Here is a 17,769-nt window from a genome sequence, read left to right as displayed (position 1 = left end):
ACAGTAGAACCAGCTCTACGGCACTCCCTTGTTAGGGCAACTCATGCATGTAGTCAGCCAGGTCTTTCCACTCACCGCTCAATGGAGACGCAGCCGGGACTAGGCCAGCCTGCACCCCAATTTCTAGCAGCTGTGGACTGTAGTGTGTAGCTTGTTGGTATTGGCCCAGAAAAGGGCATTTTCTACACAATGAGGGTGGGGGGCAGGATTGCCTGTGCTGCACCAGCAGCGCTGTGTCCCAATTAAGGCCCTGGTCTCCGCTGCAGCTCTGCCGCACTAGTTAATCCCAGGTGACTATTTTTGCACAGGACCAGCCGGGAGCCTAGGCTCTCTCCTATCCCGAGTGCCTTGCCATTGCTTGATTGGCACCATGTGATAGATAGGAGTCCCTTCAAGTGGGGCACTTGTCATGCGACCCCAACAGTGCTCAAAGTCCGGCGCAGCCAGTGGCTATCTATGTCTTACAGCAGTCACTCCTCCTCTTCTGTCTTCGTAGCGAGCACTTCTCTGCTCGATGCCAGTCACGGGTCCCCGCTGCCACTCGGCATCCACACATTCAAGCCACTGATAGTGGCGGCAAGCCTCAGGTATTAGGGAGGACCTCCTTGGGTGGGCATTGTGTGCCTGTTCCTTCCAGCAGTGTTTACGGTATGCAACCTTTACCACGCATTTTTTACCACACACTACCATTACAACGCGGTTTTTACCACGCATACCATTACAACGCATTGCGCTGGGGGGCGCTCTAGGATAGGGAATAGGTTAATTTACTATCCAATAACCTTCCCTAGTGTCCACGGGGACTGGAGTTGGAATAGTAAATTAAACTATTCACTATCCAGCACCCCAAAGCGCTATGCGTTGTAATGGTATGCGTGGTAAAAACCGCGTTGTAATGGTATGCGTGGTAAAAGTATGCGTTGTAACGTCATACATCCGTGTTTACAGTTGGGGTGGGCAGCGGTCACAGTCTGCTTTTCTCAACAGCCGTTCCCTGCCCCCTAGTCCACAATGAGCACCACACAACCCCGCTCCAACCTCAGTGCTGTCTGTGGGTCACCTCCTCATTTGGTCCTGGGCCCATTCGGTAGGCATGTCAGGTCAATCCCAGTGTGCTTTAGAGCAGCAGCCGCTTGTGGGTTTCAGTCCACAGAGGGCACTGGTTTCATCCTCTTCATTACTTGGGCGTCTTGGGGATAAATACATGTTTCTGGTGGGTTAATTAGCCACTGTTGTCTCAGGTTTCAATATGACAAGGTGAGGAAGATGGCATTCTAGTGCTTCACGTCTGTCAGCCATCTTGGCCAGATCAAAATTATGAAATCAATGAGAAAACGGTTATTAACTCCAGAGTTTGAATACAAGAACATATGATATTACTTAGAACTTTGCAGAGTGGGAGTAGCTCTGAGGTGCTCCTGCCTCACCAAACTTAGGGTTCCCTATGTCATTTAGAGGTGGAAAAGCTGTGGGGTTTCTGACAATGGAGCTTCAGTTTGCTGCACTGTGGTAAACCTTCAAACTAGCTTTACCCCTAACCAATGGGCTGGCGGATCATTGTGATGTTCACCCTGCCATGAGGCCCTCACAAAGAAGCAGATGAGTGCAGCATCTTATAGGCATTTTTACTTTGCAATTGTTGCACAGTAACCCTGACCAGCACTTTCCTTTGTACAGAGAGATGCCTGGAGGACTACGCAGTTTCGCTCTCAGACTTTGAATATACAGTCCTCTGATGCCTGGTACTCAGGAACAGAGTAATGTTTGGAACAGGCAGGCAGACATATTAACTAAGCAACACCCCTTGTTTTTTCATGCATTAAAAAAATCTTTCGCTGTTTCGTAGTAGCAGCATATTGACAGTGCTAAGTAGCCCTAAGTGCATCCTCTATTTGACTTTTTGGTCGGTGGCTGACTATAGAGAGCAAGAAACACATGCAATGATCTAAACAAGAAAAGAAATTTAAATCCAGCAGTTAGTTTGGCCAAATAATGTTTTACACAGGTCAATAATTCTGAAATATTTTGTCACAGTAACTACTAAGGTTGCCCCAATGGCTAACAATAGCCCCCGCAGCCCCAGCGGTGCAGGGGGATGAGCTCCAGGGGGCCCCTCTAGCACTGTGTACAGGCAGCAGGCCCCTAGCCTAAGAGGACCTGACTGGGTCTTTCGTGTGGGAGACCCTCAATGTACTTTGGATCCCTCAAGTTTTTTTCTGCCACTGGGCTGCCCAAACTATCTCAACCATGATCTTCTAGGAGCCTTTCGTTCAAAGACATAGTTGAGGAAATTGGGGATAATATGAATTGCACTGAAGTTTGGTGAACAGCCAATAGTACACGGAGGAGCCATTTGACGACTAGGTGCATTATGAAGTTTTGTGCACTCACAGGTTTGAGTTAAGACTATTACAGATGAAGTAGGAGTTGAAGACTCTTTTTTTAACTACCACCACCCATGATGTTTCCAGAATTTGGAGTTCTCCTTTACCCGCATTGTTCTATGCTGATGATGCTGTGTTAATGGCCCATACCCCAAATGCCCTCTCTCTTCTTGTGAGTGTCTTTGTTTAATTCATGGCATCACTAGATCTCAAAACTATTTTTAACAAGTCTTTTATTATGACCTGTGGTCCCAAGAAATATAAACACATCATCCTTGAAAGTAGGTGATTTTAGCCTACTCAGCATGAGCACTTTCTCCTATTTGGAATGACCTTCAGTGATAGCGGCTCTTGGAAAGTGCACAGAGCAAATTGTGGGAACAGGCTCCACAGAGCAATAGGCTCAGTAATTAGTTTACCCTGTCCTAGGACAGGGGGTGCCTTAGTCCCCCTAATTCCGATCTATAGAACACAGCGCCTTCAGGCTGCTACCTAAAGGGGCTGAAGTTTAGTTAATAGAGAACTGTCACCAAATTCAAGTTGAAGAACATAGATTCTTCAGGAAAATCCTGGGAGCGCTGCTTTCTAGCTCCGGTAAGAAAAAGTGGGGAACCCAATTAACCCTTGGAGGCTCGGGTAATGTATGAACTGATAGGTAAATGTGCCTACAAGGGATTCATTTAGGCGCACTCAGTTAAACAATTTAAACATACACATACATGACAGAGGTTTACCAAAGATTTCAATATTACTGATACCTCAGGGTCATTAATGCGAACATATATTCCAAACAAAAATACAGGTTGACAACCTCATCTATTTCCTCACTGATTGATTTTCCTTTAGGACGTTATTTCTGTTTTGATCAGACTAACTGTTCTATTTATGTATTTTTGTTTGTAGTAGATGTTCGCATTAATGACCCTGAGGTTTCAGTAATATTGAAATCTTTTGTAAACCTCAGTCATTTATGTGTTGCTTCTAACTTTTGTACTCTTTTTATCTCACACTATATAAATTTGATTTCTGAAGAATTCACACCCATTTCATGAGTATCTTTTATAGATCTCTTGGGAAGAAAATAACAAATTGTACTGTTGATTATTTAACTGTAGATTACCGGAAGGAACCTCTGTACATTGCTGTATGTTTAAATTGTTTAACTGAGTGCGCCTAAATGAATCCCTTGTAGGCACATTTACCTGTCAGATTTCTAGCTCCAGCTTCATTTGTCATAGTGAATTAGTCAGCCCCTATGTCGAGGGCTATCTCAGTGTCCGCCCATTGCTTTTCTGGTACACAACCTAGCAAAACACAGAGGGAGCTCTCACAAAAGATGTTATAAAAGACTGTCTTGCATTTGATAAAGGCAGAAAAATCCCCTGGTTAAAGTATATTGAATCCAGCTTGCACAAGATGGGTTATAACCAGTTATTTGAAAATCCAGTGGGCCGGTTTACCATTAATAAAAAACAATTGCACACATGCTAGTCTATACTTGTGCAGGCAGAGAGATTGAGGAGGGAATCCGAAAAACCCAGAGTTACAGCCTCCGTTAGTAGAAACCAGGTATGGAATGTTCTACTCCAAACATATCTGACCAGCCCCATGAATTATTGGGAACATAGCCTGCTGTTCTGCTTCAGGAAAGGCTCAATAAAATATCTGTTAAATGTCCCATTAGGCTTTCAAGCTAATCTAGATTCTTGCCCTCGCCCATGTAATGGGAAGACTGGTCAATCCATGCTACACTTTTTATTCTTCTGTGATTTTTATTCAATATACACCAAAAGTATCCTGCTACCCTTAATTAAGAAGCTACACATCAGCGACTTTAGAGAAGCATATAAGGCACTATTTCTACTGAATAATGAGGATATTTTTAACTGTGTCAGGCTGTTTCTAAAAGTCACAGTGCGATCACAGACGTCTATGTTTTAGAATTTTAGCATTTTTTTTAAGGTTTTTAATAGTTGCGTTTTTAGCTGTTGGTTCATATCTATGATGAACTATTCACTTCTATTTATTGCATTGCACACTGCGTTGTTTTTATCATGTACTTTTATGGTTTAAATGTACAAACCGAAGAAAGAAAGAAAGTAAGAAAGAAAGAAAGAAAGAAAGATGAGTTGAAGACTATTGCAAAACTCTTTGTAATAAGTCATGTCTTAATAAGTAAATCACAAAATTGAACATGCAAGTTACCAGGCTTCATCCATTAGTACTCTATGAGCTGTTTTCTCCACATACCTCGCAAGTTGCAGGATGATGTTTTTGTAATTGTGGGCAATTCATCGATAATAACTAATACAGGTAATAATAGCTAATATATAATTAATCCATTTGATGATGTAAAGGGGAATCCGTCAGTGCCTAATTTGTAAAATAAAAAATGCGGATGCCCAAAAATCTCCTCTACAGTGCTATTAAAAATCTGTATGCCGACTACAAGGTTGCGCTGTGTTGAATTCACCTCAGGCCACTTTAATCCACTACCAGACACAGTTGCCCTTTTTAGGTCGAGCCTAGCGCAGTGCGCATGCGCTGCTCTGTGGGATGCTTCTTGTGAGCACTCCAAACTTCTCCGTGTGGGTCTGACTACCCCCATGCATTAGGTTGGTTGTTGCCTGTGTCATTTACTTTTCGTAGGCTGCAAATGGCTAAAGGCGGACGCATGTCCCACCTCTTTAGCAAAGGTTCACTCCCACAGTGTTTTGCTTGTGAGAGCGAGCAGCGGCGCGCAGGGTGGCAGCTGCATTCCTTGCAGGGCGCATGCACCACTCGTGGGCTAGCAGATTACCCTTTCCTGAAATGAAGTCTCTTGCATGGCTTTGTTGTTGCTTTCGGTATCACTCCCCTGTAACAAATAACCATATTTTTTTCAAGTTTTAATCTGCATGCCTCCCCCGCCTCCTCCACCCCTGGGGCCCCGTGTAATCAATGTGATAACACTTGTTGTCACTGGTGTATGGTATCTTCGCTTTTGTGTCTTCTCGCATGCTTTCTCGCTACACTCCTGACACGTCCCGGCAAAACCACATTGAGTTGTGCATGGTGTTTTCTCAGACCCTCGCTGAAGATGTGTGTGGCCAGGGTCGGCATCTACACTAACTTTCTGTGACCGGTAATTTTTTTGGGCAAACCGACCTAAGTACTAATAAGTCAGTTCACAAAATATGGAAACCGGGGGGGTCACAGAATGACCTGCATAATATGAAAATTAAGTTGGAATTATGTTCTTGGTGTGGATCAACAGCCCCACCAATTCAGAAAACCACTGATTGTTTATGTCGATCATTTCTTCACTGAGGGTGTTGGTAGGCGTCACCACTTAGGCCATTACTACATGGTTCCTTTATTTTGGTGCAGGCCTATTGCAGCTAGGAATCATAAGTTCCAACATAATCTCCTCTCCATGGTTCAGGGGCTGCAAGTTATTTTCATCAGAATAGGGAATGCGCACCTGGGGCTATCAGAAATCATTCTATGTGGTTTCCCCATTTCAATGGAACAACATGGGCCTAATATTATCTAGGGCTCGTTGTATTTCACAGATTAGTTATATGACCAGGAAAATAATTTTCTCTGTGGAGGAACCTCTTCCTAAATTAAGCATGAAGAAGGTCTGCTGTCATCCCTACCCTGGAAAAAAAACTAATTTGACAAAAATATATTTGTCTTAGTTACCTTGCTGAGGAGCTAACAGCAAGGGTTCTGGGAATATTTACAAGTTCACGAGTTTGTGGGCCTGCCGCTACTTTTGCATGGGGTTGAACTCAGAACTGCACATAAACATGCTTTTCACCCTACGTTTACAAATGTAGAAATTCTGACATAACATACTGGTAGAATTTTCACTTCCAAGAGAAGTGCACAGAAATTTCTGGGAAACAGGCTGCTTGCACTTGACTTCCTTGCACCCAGGGCGATGATGTTACGTACCGCAACAGGAGGCTGACACCACTTCAGACCAGCAGGACAAACATGTAGGGACCTGGAAAAGGTATGCCGCAGTATACCGGGCGCTGAGAGCCTGGTGGGCGGGAAGACGAGGCGACCAAAACCCAGAAACGAAGGGCAGGAACTACAGTCCCCAGAATCCTGTGCGGCGCGAACGCGCACACAGAAAATTACGTCAACCCACAATGACAAGAGCTATGAAAGGTGGGCCTTGGGAAGACACCGGCGCAGATTATTGTTGCTGGAGACGCTGAGGACATGTGATTTGGTGTTGCTGATTGTCTAGTGCGGTAAGGGTGTCACTGACACCACCTCCCCTGTTCCTTCCTGTGTGGCCGATAGATGGGGCAAAACCTCTTTTTTCCACGATGCAACAAACCTAACCTGTGTTTAAAAGGAGAGCGCTCATATTCCTTCAAATCTTGACTTGAGGCTAAGCCATGAGGAGACATTCATTCTAGTATCTGCAAGTAGAATAACAACAATTGATGCGGAGAACTTTGAATATACCAGGTGGTATATTAGCTGCTTGCTCCTTAACGTATACCAAAATACTTATCATTGAAGTAATTGCTGTGACTAATGTTTCGGTGCATTATGATCCAAATAATTCTCACAAGACTATCCTCAGACTAAACAATTATTGACAATATTTTATGTTACATGTTGTGTGTTTTTGTTCGTCCTATTTAGAAGGGGGTCAGTGAGAGGATGAAATGAGAAACCATCCTTCCTCCCTTGTGACGTGACGTCGGGCTTTACACCAACATTCGTGGGTTATCACAGAATGATAAAAGTGTCCATCGTGTATTGTTTATGGTTTATGGTTTACTGTATTTGGCCTAATCCTCTGGTTTATGTTCACAGTACTGTCTGACATAAAAGGCTTTAGCCACTAGGAAGAGTTTTGATGTCTTTCAATCATCCTTCTTGAAGCTACTACCAGAAGCGTGTTTATTTTCCTTTACAGGTATACAGGGAGATTGCATACTGAATTAATGTACAAACTGTTCTTCTTTATGTGTCACAAAAAGTGTTACAATAAGGTGGTCTTCTTTCCTCAGATCTCCCTCCCCGCTTTTCCCTTCCTTTCCTTCCCCGACTGACCACCTTAAACTTCTGTGCTATAATAGCAGTTCGGAATTGAGGGTGTCAATAGGTGGACCCGTTTGAGCAACGAACCGATCCTGAGAGGCCTCGAAGGGACACGTGACAGATGACACAGATGGTTGCCTGTCTCGTAAGGCTTTGACCTTGTCTTCTCACATGGACTGTAGGTCGATGTTTACTCATAAACAGGTCTTTTTCTACTGTTCTAAATGTACATGAAATTTCTTGCCAATGTGTCTTCCACAAATAACATATCAGTAGTAGTAGACTATATACACTGTGTCCAGAGGTTGACTTTATTTGGAGACGATCGTTCCACTAATTCCATATAAAAATACATCCATCTGCTAGGCCATCTAAAGGGCTTATACTGCGATCCCCACCACAATGGCAGCAGCCATGTCTGAATGAATTGACCTAACTTGCAGAATGCGCGCATTGTACCAATACCTCGTCTTCTAAACTTTGTGGGAAGTAAACTGTGCTTTTAAAAAGCGCTGCTCTTCCCTTCCAGCCTTCTCTCTGAAGTGTGCGCGCTAACTAATTCAGGATGTTAGCAACACATCTGTATTTGTGTGGTTAACGCTGTGTCAGCAGGAACTGGGAGGAAAGTGCTTATTGTGTACTTGCTTAATGAGGCCTAAAATGTGATTTTCTTCAGGGTGAAATTATCTAACCTAATAAATAAACCAGAAAATGAAAAATTGAACAGAATCATGGCTAATATAAAAATTATACAGCATGCACTAATGTGATTGCAGCTCCTAAGTCATGTAAACGGAAATCTGCAGCTCTAATGTTGCTATTATCTGTCTTTCTATTTATGTATCCCTATGTGGGCTAATTGCAGCGTTCCCATTAATCTCGCTGCTTAAGTATGTCACTTCCTTCCTAACACTCAATTCCTTTTTAGAGGCTCGTATAATCCCCGTCATATACCTCATATTAGGAAGTCTTCACCGCGGTGCATCCGTTCTTCGCTAAAGCACCCTGTGGATTCCTGGACCAGTGGCTCGGTGAGTGGACACAGATTTCCGGAAGCTGCTATCTCATCACTGATGCCTACAGCAATGACCACACGTCCTTTTTAGGCTGCGTATACACCCCTCTCTGCATGAACCTTAAAGCATTACAACGCCAGAGATAATAGCAATTATATTACACATGTTTTGATGTCACAGCATTGACTACTTGCCTCGTTCTTATCTCCAGCACCTTCCCATTTCCTGCAGAGGGGCCGGTGGAATGGCGTAGAGTGGGAAGTAAAGAGGGCCACCATGCCTGCAAGAGCCTCATTGAGACCTGGGGGTGGCACAGGTGTATACATACCAAACCCAGCCAGCTACCCCTGCTTCATGCCCACCAGTCAACAGTGCCCTTGATTACACTGGCACCTGGTCTTGGCTGAAGGATGCAGGGCAGTGGCAGACATCAATATAGTGCTTCCAACACCACCATGCTGATGTGCCTGTGTCCACCGGTGGGGCGGCAGGACCAGCTCTTGAGAATGGCATCTTTAAAAGAAACCTGGGCCTTCAAGAGTCCTTGGGGGATCCCTTACTGGAGCCACACATGTATAGAGCATGTGCAAGAGCAACTTTGGGGGTTTTAGGGTCAAAGGGTCCGAAGGCACTGGTAACCACTAAGTTTACCTTCCCTAGGGTGCATGTGCACCCCCTGACAAAAGGGGCATCCATGGAATTCCTCTACGCCAGCACAATTGCCTGACACTCCATGCCATGTCAGATTCGGGGTGTGAATGCTGTCACCCCATCCTGACATTGCAGGGGTTTGATGGGCTCCTTGGGAGGGCAGAGCTCAGTATACTGAAACTGACAGCTAGCAGGTGGACCTTAACAGAGGCAGTCTACAGCCCCCTTCAAGGAATAATGCCTTAGACACGTGCTCACCTTCTCGTCCTGCCACACTCGCATTAGCCTGGAGACCATGGTTAGCAAAAGCAATGTCCAGGGTTACACAAGACAAAACAGGAGTAGCATCACTTACTCCTTGCTACCCTGAATTGTCGTCCAAGCACCCACTGATTCAAGAAATATTGTGATTGGCCCATTGCACTGCTGCACTGCTAGTCCTCGATAGCAAGCAGCTCTAAACCACATTAACCAGAAAGGTGTGCAAAATAACGACTGATTCTGGAGCAACTTTCCCCAACGCAACCAAAATGAACGAACATAAACAATTCCACTAGGGAATTTGTTGTGCTTATTACAAGTAACAAGTTTAATGCTATTATGCGTAAAGAAGTGAGGAAAGCACATAAACTCTACTCTATACCCACACAACATGTCTGGACCCTCCCAGTCACATTCGTAGGGTCGTAAAAAGTTTCTAGCCCGAATCAATGCTACGTAACACGTTTTTTTAGATATATATTTAACAAGCGTGCGTAATTTAGTTATTGACCCCTAAGGAGGTGCTCACCCCCGCCCCCTCCCCCACGCCTTGAGCCGCAGGGGAGGGGGCTCTTATTGATTGATTGATTGCTGTTTACTATAATTCCGTCATATCACTGCTGCGCTTCTTCACAGCTCTATATTATACTATACATGAAGGACAAATAAAATACTGTGTTAACGAAGTGGTCGAGAGATATGCAAATATGGGCTGATTAGTTTATCTGCCCTCTCAAGGGGGATGTAACAGGCTTCCAGGTTCTCACGCTCTGCGCCCGGCGCCATGTTTTTACCGCTTCTGGTCGATGATGTGCAAATGGTGGATGGTGGTTAATAATGTACACAGGAGTCGTTACTTTCGTAGTGGCCAGCTCTCAACTGACACGCCCAGGGCCTCTGGGCTATTTATTCATTTTACACACATCGTGCTTGCATATGCTCATCCGACACATTCTGTTAGGTTGGCGGTGGGAGGTGGTCAACAGGACCACCCCCAACACTAAAGGAGACGTGGACTCTTCCAGTCTCCACAACATTACATTCCTCCTTTACCAGGAGAGACATGTCAAGCGAACACAAACATAGGTCCAGATGCAAGATAGCAAATTAAGGGAAACAGTTCCGAAAAAAAAAAACATCACCTCTTAGGCGAGGTGCCAACAGAACAGTCTTACTTGGTATTCTTTTCTTAACTGCCCCAGCCGGCTGCGTCTCGGTCTATTGTCACCGACTAGCCACAGGATACGTAGTCTTTCTATTTCTGGGATTGCTTCGGACACGACCTCAGGTGGTATCTGCTTTGGCTGTTCCGCCACTGAGGTGTCAGTGACTCTTCCAGTGGGTTGCTGCAGGCTGATGGACTCTCGTCATAGCTGGGATCTTGGTCTTGTGCCGTTGCGGTTTTTGGACCGGGGCTCCGTTCTTCTGTGGCTGGTTGGTCGGGTTCGGGCCCTTCATTGCTAGAGCTGGGTAGCCCGCTGGGAGAGGTCTCATGGGGCTTATCGGGCACTAGGAAGTCACAGTCATCATCAAGAGGGACCCATTTGAAGAAGGACACATTGCATGTTACTTTCTCGTGCGCTCTTTGGGCTGTCACCATAGTGCCCTTTACTGCCGTGACAATCCAGGGGTGAAGTTCAAAGGGTAGACGGAACTTTTCACCAGGGTGGCGATCCCGCACCAGCACTCGGTCGCCTACAGCAATCAGGCTCTCTTTAGCATTTCTCTTCAAGGACGCTGCTTTATTGTTCTTCTCACGTTGGTTCGTGGGGTTGGGTGTTTCTGCCCACATCGGGTGATGCGTATGGAGTCAGTCATTACCCGGCCAAAGCACAGCCGACTCAGGGAGATACCTGTGGTGCAGTGGGGCGTGAGCCGGTATTCACGGAGGAACTGCTACACTGCTTGCTCAAGGTTGATCCCATCGGCTAGGGCAATTTGTATTGTCTTGTTCAGAGTCCGCATCAGCCGTTCCACTTCACCATTGGCCTGTGGCCATCTTGGTGTGATGTTGCGGTGCTTCTCTTTCTGAGATGATTATTCCTAACAATAGTTCAGGAAGCACAAAACAAATTACAAATTTAGAAAGAGCCAGTGCCTTTCTTCTTCTAAATAATAAAAGATAAAGAAAAGAAGAAAAAATAAAAAAATTCCCCCCCCCCCTCCTTTTCACCTCTCCCTCCCTCCCCCTCCCCCTTTCTCTTTCTTTTAAGGGAGTCCAAATACTAAAAGATTTTGTATTTTATTCATTTACAGACTTTTTAACGCTCATTCCAATTGTTTCTGTCCTGATGATGACCGCAACTTCTGACAGCGGTTGAAACGCCGTCGACGCTTATGTGGCTGATGAACTTTAGGGGGCACATAATCACTGTATATGTTGTATCCCTTCTTTTTAGAACACAAACTCTGTTTGCCACCTGTCTGGTTTTTTGTATATATGGTTTGCATTTCTATGAACCAGCAAATATTTATTGAGCGTACTATTTTATAATAAATTTTGTGATATCTTTTCAAATTTGATGAATGATAGTTTCTTTGATTTTCATATCTTTCTAAACAAATTCTTGCACTCCTTCCCCACAACTCTCCCTTTCCCCCCACTTTTTCTTTTTTCTTCTTTTCTTTATCTTTTATTATTTAGAAGAAGAAAGGCACTGGCTCTTTCTAAATTTGTGATTTGTTTTGTGCTTCCTGAACTATTGTTAGGAATAATCATTTACTACCCCTGGTTCAGGTTGGTGGGTTGCCTCTGTTGATATCAAGTGTCACTTTCTGAGATGTGAGGTATTCGGTTAGTTCTGCGCTGGTGAATGGTGAACCGTTGTCTGTGCAGATTTCACCAAAGAGTCCATGGGTTGCGATTAGTTTCTCAAGCTTAGGGATTACTTCCACAGTGGACGTTGATGTGACAAACTCAACTTCATGGTATCGGGAGAAATCATCTACCACCACAAACATATACTTTCCTCCTGGTAGACTGCCAAAATCAGTACTCACTCTCTCCCACGGGGAGCTTGGAGCGGGTTCAGTGATGACGGGCGCTGGTTTGTTCGGCAGGCTCGTTGCGAGGCACACTGGACAGTGCTGAACTACCGCTTCTATCTGTTGATCCAGGCCCGGGAACCAGACTTTGCTGCAAAGTCTGTTCTTCAACTTCACAATCCCTTGGTGAGCACCATGTGCTAGAAACACTGCTAATCTAGTCAGGCTCTACGGTAGGACAAGGCGCGGGCCTCGTAGCAGGCAGCCGTCGGCGGATACAGACAGTTTGTGCCAGACTTGGTGGAGGGCTTTCAGTGTTGCTTGAGCTGACACTGTTCTTCGAGGTGAAGGGATATGCAGGAGCCTCCAGTCGCCGGAGTTGAATGCTTGGATGGCAATTTGGAGGCACTCATCGTCCTTTGTGGCTAAGATAACCTCTTGTAGGGACATCGGGAGAGGTCAGGACGGTTCTACCACTAGTCACACATAGTCCTCCGTGGCGGCCGCAAGTGTGGCTGGCCGGGAATGCCGCGACAGAAACTCGTCTGGATTCCGGGTGCCTGGTCTGTACTCCATGTGAGTTGGAATTCTTGCAGCTGCAGGATCCATTTCTCGATTCGCGGGGGAGGACGAGATGATGAGCCTTGTAACAGCAGGATCAGTTGTTTGTGATCTGTGATGACGGTGAATGGGTGGCCATACAAGTATATGTGGAAGTGGCGGCACCCCAACAGTATCGCAATGGCTTCCTTCTCGATTTGAGAATACCGCTGCTCGGTAAGTGTGAGGGTCCGGCTTGCATAAGCGACAGGTGCCCATTCGCCACAGTCTTGTTGTTGCACTAGAACAGCACCCAGGCCTGTGGGGATGGCGTCGACCACTAGCTGTGAGTCGTGCTGCGGGTCAAAGTAGATGAGCGTGGTGTCAGAGGACAGTCCTGCCTTCGTTTGCTGAAATGCTGTCTCTTGCTCCGGGCCCCATGTCCAGGGGGCAGTAGCCTTGGTGACGTCACGCAGAGGGCCAGTCAGATCTGAGAGGTTCCTGATGAAGCGTCCACAGTACGTGACCATGCCCAAGAAGCTGCAGACGCCAGACACCGATGTGGGGGCTGGCGCATCCTGGACATCTTTCACTTTGGCTGGGTCGGGGCCGATGCCTTGGTCCGAGAAACGGTACCCAAAGACACTGATGTCTCGTCGCAGAAACTCCCACTTATCTCTGTGCAGGGTCAGCCCACAGTCGCAAAGGCGGGTGAATGCTGCTGTCAGGCGGAGGATATGTTCTTCCAAAGATGGAGCTTGTACCAAGATATCATCGCTCACGTTGAGCACTACCTCTAGCCCTTGCAGGACGGTCTTGATGATGTTTTGGAACACCTCGGCTGCGCTCGAGATTTCGAAGTTGAGGTGTGTATAACGCCAGAGACCAGCGTGGGTAGAGAAGGTGGTGATTGGGCGAGACTCCGGGTGCAGGGGGATCTGGTGGCACCCTGAGCAGAGGTCCATCTTTGAGAACCACTTGGACCCTGCGAGTTCGCCAATGATGTCGTCTACTGTGGGTGTCAGGTGGCGCTCCCACTTGATGGCGAGTTTCGGGATTCGCATGTCCACACAGATGCGGACTGCGTCAGGCTGCTTCGGCTTTCTCGCGACTACGATGGGGGACACCGACGGGGTGGAGCCGTGCACTCACTTGATGATTCCAGCCGCTTCCAGCAGACGGAGTTCAGCCTCGACCTTAGGGCGGAGATGGAAGGCGATCCTCCTATGCCTGAGGGCAATCGGGGCTACAGAATTGTCTACATGCAGCTTGATGGCTGGGCCTTTGAGGCATCCAATCCCATGGAAGAGGGGTGTGAACTCGGTCAGCAGGTGTTCCAGACCGTGGGCCATCATGGTAAATGCAAAGTGGATGAGACGAAGGTCTTGTACTGTACGGCAGCTGAGTAAGAATCCGGATCCCTCCTGGGAGACGTAGACCTTGGACCGTTGGTGAATCTGGTCGTGAGTTAGATCGGCTTGAAAAACACCACATATCCTGAGCGGGGTGTGTGTCCCGAAGGCGTACACTTGGACGTTAGTGTTGCGGAGGGCTGGCAGGTTGGGCAAGAGTCTGCAGACGCTGGCAGCCATGAGGTTGATGGTTGCACCAGTCGATGAGCGCTGCTACTGGGTGGTCCTGCACCTTGATAGTGCACATGGGCGCTGCCTGTGGGGAGCTCGAGGGGGCATGTAGCATGTGTACCACATGCACAGTGGCAGCCTCGTCTTTGTCCGTGTCGCCGCTTGAGGAGTCATCTGGGATTGGTTTGAGCGCACGCATGTGACGAGGTGGGCCTTGAGGTTTCCGTTGTGGCTTTGAGCGGAAAACTTTGGAAAAATGGTTGAGTTTTCCGCATGCACTGCAGGGATTTCCTTGGGCTGGGCAGGTGCCGTCGTGTGGCAGAGGGCCGCCACACCATCCACAGAGGCGAGTCTTTGGGCTCTGTCTGGAGTTTTGGGTTGAGGGCCTCCTGGGTCTTTGTCGGGAGTCACGGATGTCAGTGTGGACGGAGCAGACTGGTTCCTCTTTGACGGTCGCTTTGAGGACCATGTGGGCTGCTCTGGCCTTAGATAGTTCCTTGGAGCGTCCTAGAGTAGGATATCCCTCATTGGCATGTTGTGTTCTTGTAGGACGCGCATACGTAACTTAGTGGAACCGCAGACCTGAATGAATTACAACCGGATCTGGTCATCCTCATCAGGAAGGGTGCAGGTGCTAGCTAGGTCTTTGATGCGGGCGTAGAATACATCTACGGATTCGTCCGGGAGTTGTTTTGCTTGGCGAAGGGGGAAGCGTTCGTAATCCGGGCTGGCGTAGGGCTTACAATGTGCAGTGATGGCGTCGCGCATCAAGGCATAATTCCTAGGGGGCCCAGCTTTGCGGAGTCTTCGCAATTTTGTGGATCTCCGCACCACGCAGATGGAGGAGCAAGGGTCTTTGCCGCGGGGCAGGGATGTCAGCAGCGTCAAAGAAAGTCTCCAACCGCTCCTCCCATGCCTTTCATCGCACGGCTTGGGATGGTGGCGGTCCGGTAAAGGGCTCCAATGGCGGGATAGACGACATGCCTGCCAGCAGGGGGGTGGTGCCGAGGAGCCACTGGCATGTGTGACAGACAGGTGTAGGATGGCGCAGTAACCAGCGGCGGCTCCCTCGTGAGGGAAGTGCTGGTGGAGTGGGCCAGGTCAGGCAGCAATGGGCTGGTGGCTGGGCCCCAGCGCCGGAGAGATCGTGCAGGCAGTGGAAGTAGGGTGCCTGGGTGGGGGGAAAGCACCACAGCAGGCGTAGAGAGGCTCCAGGAGTAGTGAGCCACGTGGGCAGCGAGCAACATCAGTGCCACCGGTGGAGCGCGAATGCACAACGCTCTGACTGGGGCACCGGAACTGAGGCAGACAGCCCGTGGGCCGGGAGGTAGCAGGGCCAAGGTGCGCACCTTACCAGAGGTCCGCGGTGGTGACATCGGGCCCACGCTGTTGGGGTGAGCACTGCAGGCACACGCGGGCAGGATACCGGGACTCATGTTGTGCCAGCGAGGGGCTCAAGGCATCAAGCAGGCTCACGTTGCAGAGGTCCGGGCTGGAAGCAAGGCCATTAGCAGGCCGCCAGGACATCAACTCTCTGGTCGGGCCGACCACACGGCAGGGGGGGCGTGCCGGGCCACAGGCGTGTGAGTCGCAGCAGGGACGCTCACACCAGGTGATAGAGCTGTGCACGGTGAGTGAGAGGGGAGGCAGGGCAGCAGGCAGACACACCACCTCGTCGCCAGTGTAGAGTCCTGGCTGGGGGCCTAAAAGGAGCCGTTCATAATGCACACAGGAGTCGTTACTGTCGTAGTCGCCAGCTCTCAACTGCCACGCCCAGGGCCTCTGGGCTATTTATTCATTTTACACACGTCGTGCTGGCGTACGCTCAGCCGACACATTCTGTTATGTTGGCAGGGGGGAGGTGGTCAACAGGACCACCCCCAACACTAAAGGAGACGTGGACTCTTCCAGTCTCCGCAACATTACATGCACCTGCTGATAGCTAGGTCCTTCCTAGTCTAACATGTGAGACTTGTGTACTTGTTCAAGAATGCTTTCTGCAAAGAGTGACATTTACTAGGAGTAAAAGAGTGCTTTTAAGGCTTTAATACTGTGCTTACTCTCAATAGCATTTCTATATTTGGAGTATGTCGTTTAATGACGGAATCTAATAGCTATTGACTTGACCTGAGAGCTACACTTCCGGTATCTTGGCTTCACGAGAAGCAGGTAAAATCGCTGCCAACTTACCACTGAGAGGGTCGGGCACTGTGTAGAGCTTCTTCTTGTTGAAGGCCGATGAAAGGAGGCTGCTTTGCCTGCCGTCTGAAGCCAGGCTTTCGTTGGATTGTGCTTTCCTTAGCTGCACCTTCCGCTCCAGTTTTCGAATGCGTTTTCTTGAATGAGAAATAAAGCCAGGTCGGTGGCGTTCTAGCGCTTCCTGTTTTAAAAACAAACAGTGCAGTTAATTTCTCAGTTGCAAAAAGACCGTTTCTGTGATCGTTCTTTTGTCCTATGCATGAATAAGTTAATCTAGTTCTTTTACTAATACACAGCTTTCTGTACTTTCTACATCATACCACATCCAAGCCCGCTGCTATGCGGTGCATTAAAGACAAAGCTAAATATGCATCAGAATATTTTGTTCTTCTATTCTCCCACTAAACTGTGCAGAGGGGCTACCTTTTGCAATGGAAAGTTAATGATGGCATGTAAAAATGCCCTTATGGGATCTCTCCGAAGAGCCTTCTTTTGACAAGACAAGGGGATATCACTCATCAATGAGATTCAAGGAAGAAGAGAGTCCTGAGTGTTAACACATGCGCATCAAGCTGAGCCTCTAACGTACTTTGGAGTTTCGATGTGATGTGATGTAAGAAGAATGGACTTTATTACACAATTCTTTCCCTGCATATTGTTGAAATATTTTGTTACTGGATGTTGGTTCCTCGCACGGTTTCTTCCTTTTGGGTCCTGCCTCCGTTGTTTGCTTTCGCTTCCCATTTTTTGTATTGGTGTGGAATCAACATACAGTAACATGATGGGTGAGAAGCAGGTCCAAACGCTTGATGATCAACCATCAACTAGTGTAGACATGAACCATCCTCCCTGGGCACTTAATCTCCTGACTGATCTGAGGTCCCAATTTAGTGCCATTGTAAGAGAAGAACATACCCCCCTACTTAACTGGCTAGACAAATTGGTATCTCTTGGGGAAAGAAGACAATCAAATCCTGACATAATCCTAACCCAGTCAAAAGCTAGCTGGATCGATTTAGGCTGCCAGGTGGATTTTCCAAAGCCATCATCTCCGGACCCGTGGGGTGCAGTGACCACTGATGGTCCCACCACAAC

General features: G+C 47.5%; 1 protein-coding gene across 1 annotated transcript in view; it reads right to left on the bottom strand.

Moving 5' to 3' along the window:
- Positions 1–17,769, bottom strand: part of C5_1H10orf90 (chromosome 5_1 C10orf90 homolog) — an 822,168-nt gene that overhangs the window by 19,930 nt on the left and 784,469 nt on the right. Inside the window, exon 6 of the mRNA XM_078641149.1 lies at positions 16,666–16,855. Within this exon, the coding sequence (XP_078497275.1) occupies positions 16,666–16,855 (190 nt within the window). The remainder of the gene's footprint in view (positions 1–16,665; positions 16,856–17,769) is intronic.

This window comes from Lissotriton helveticus, chromosome 5_1 (assembly GCF_964261635.1).
Source record: "Lissotriton helveticus chromosome 5_1, aLisHel1.1, whole genome shotgun sequence".
Lineage (NCBI taxonomy): Eukaryota > Metazoa > Chordata > Amphibia > Caudata > Salamandridae > Lissotriton > Lissotriton helveticus.
Note: the sequence above shows the minus strand (reverse complement) of the source record. Positions and strands in the feature narration are given on the sequence as shown.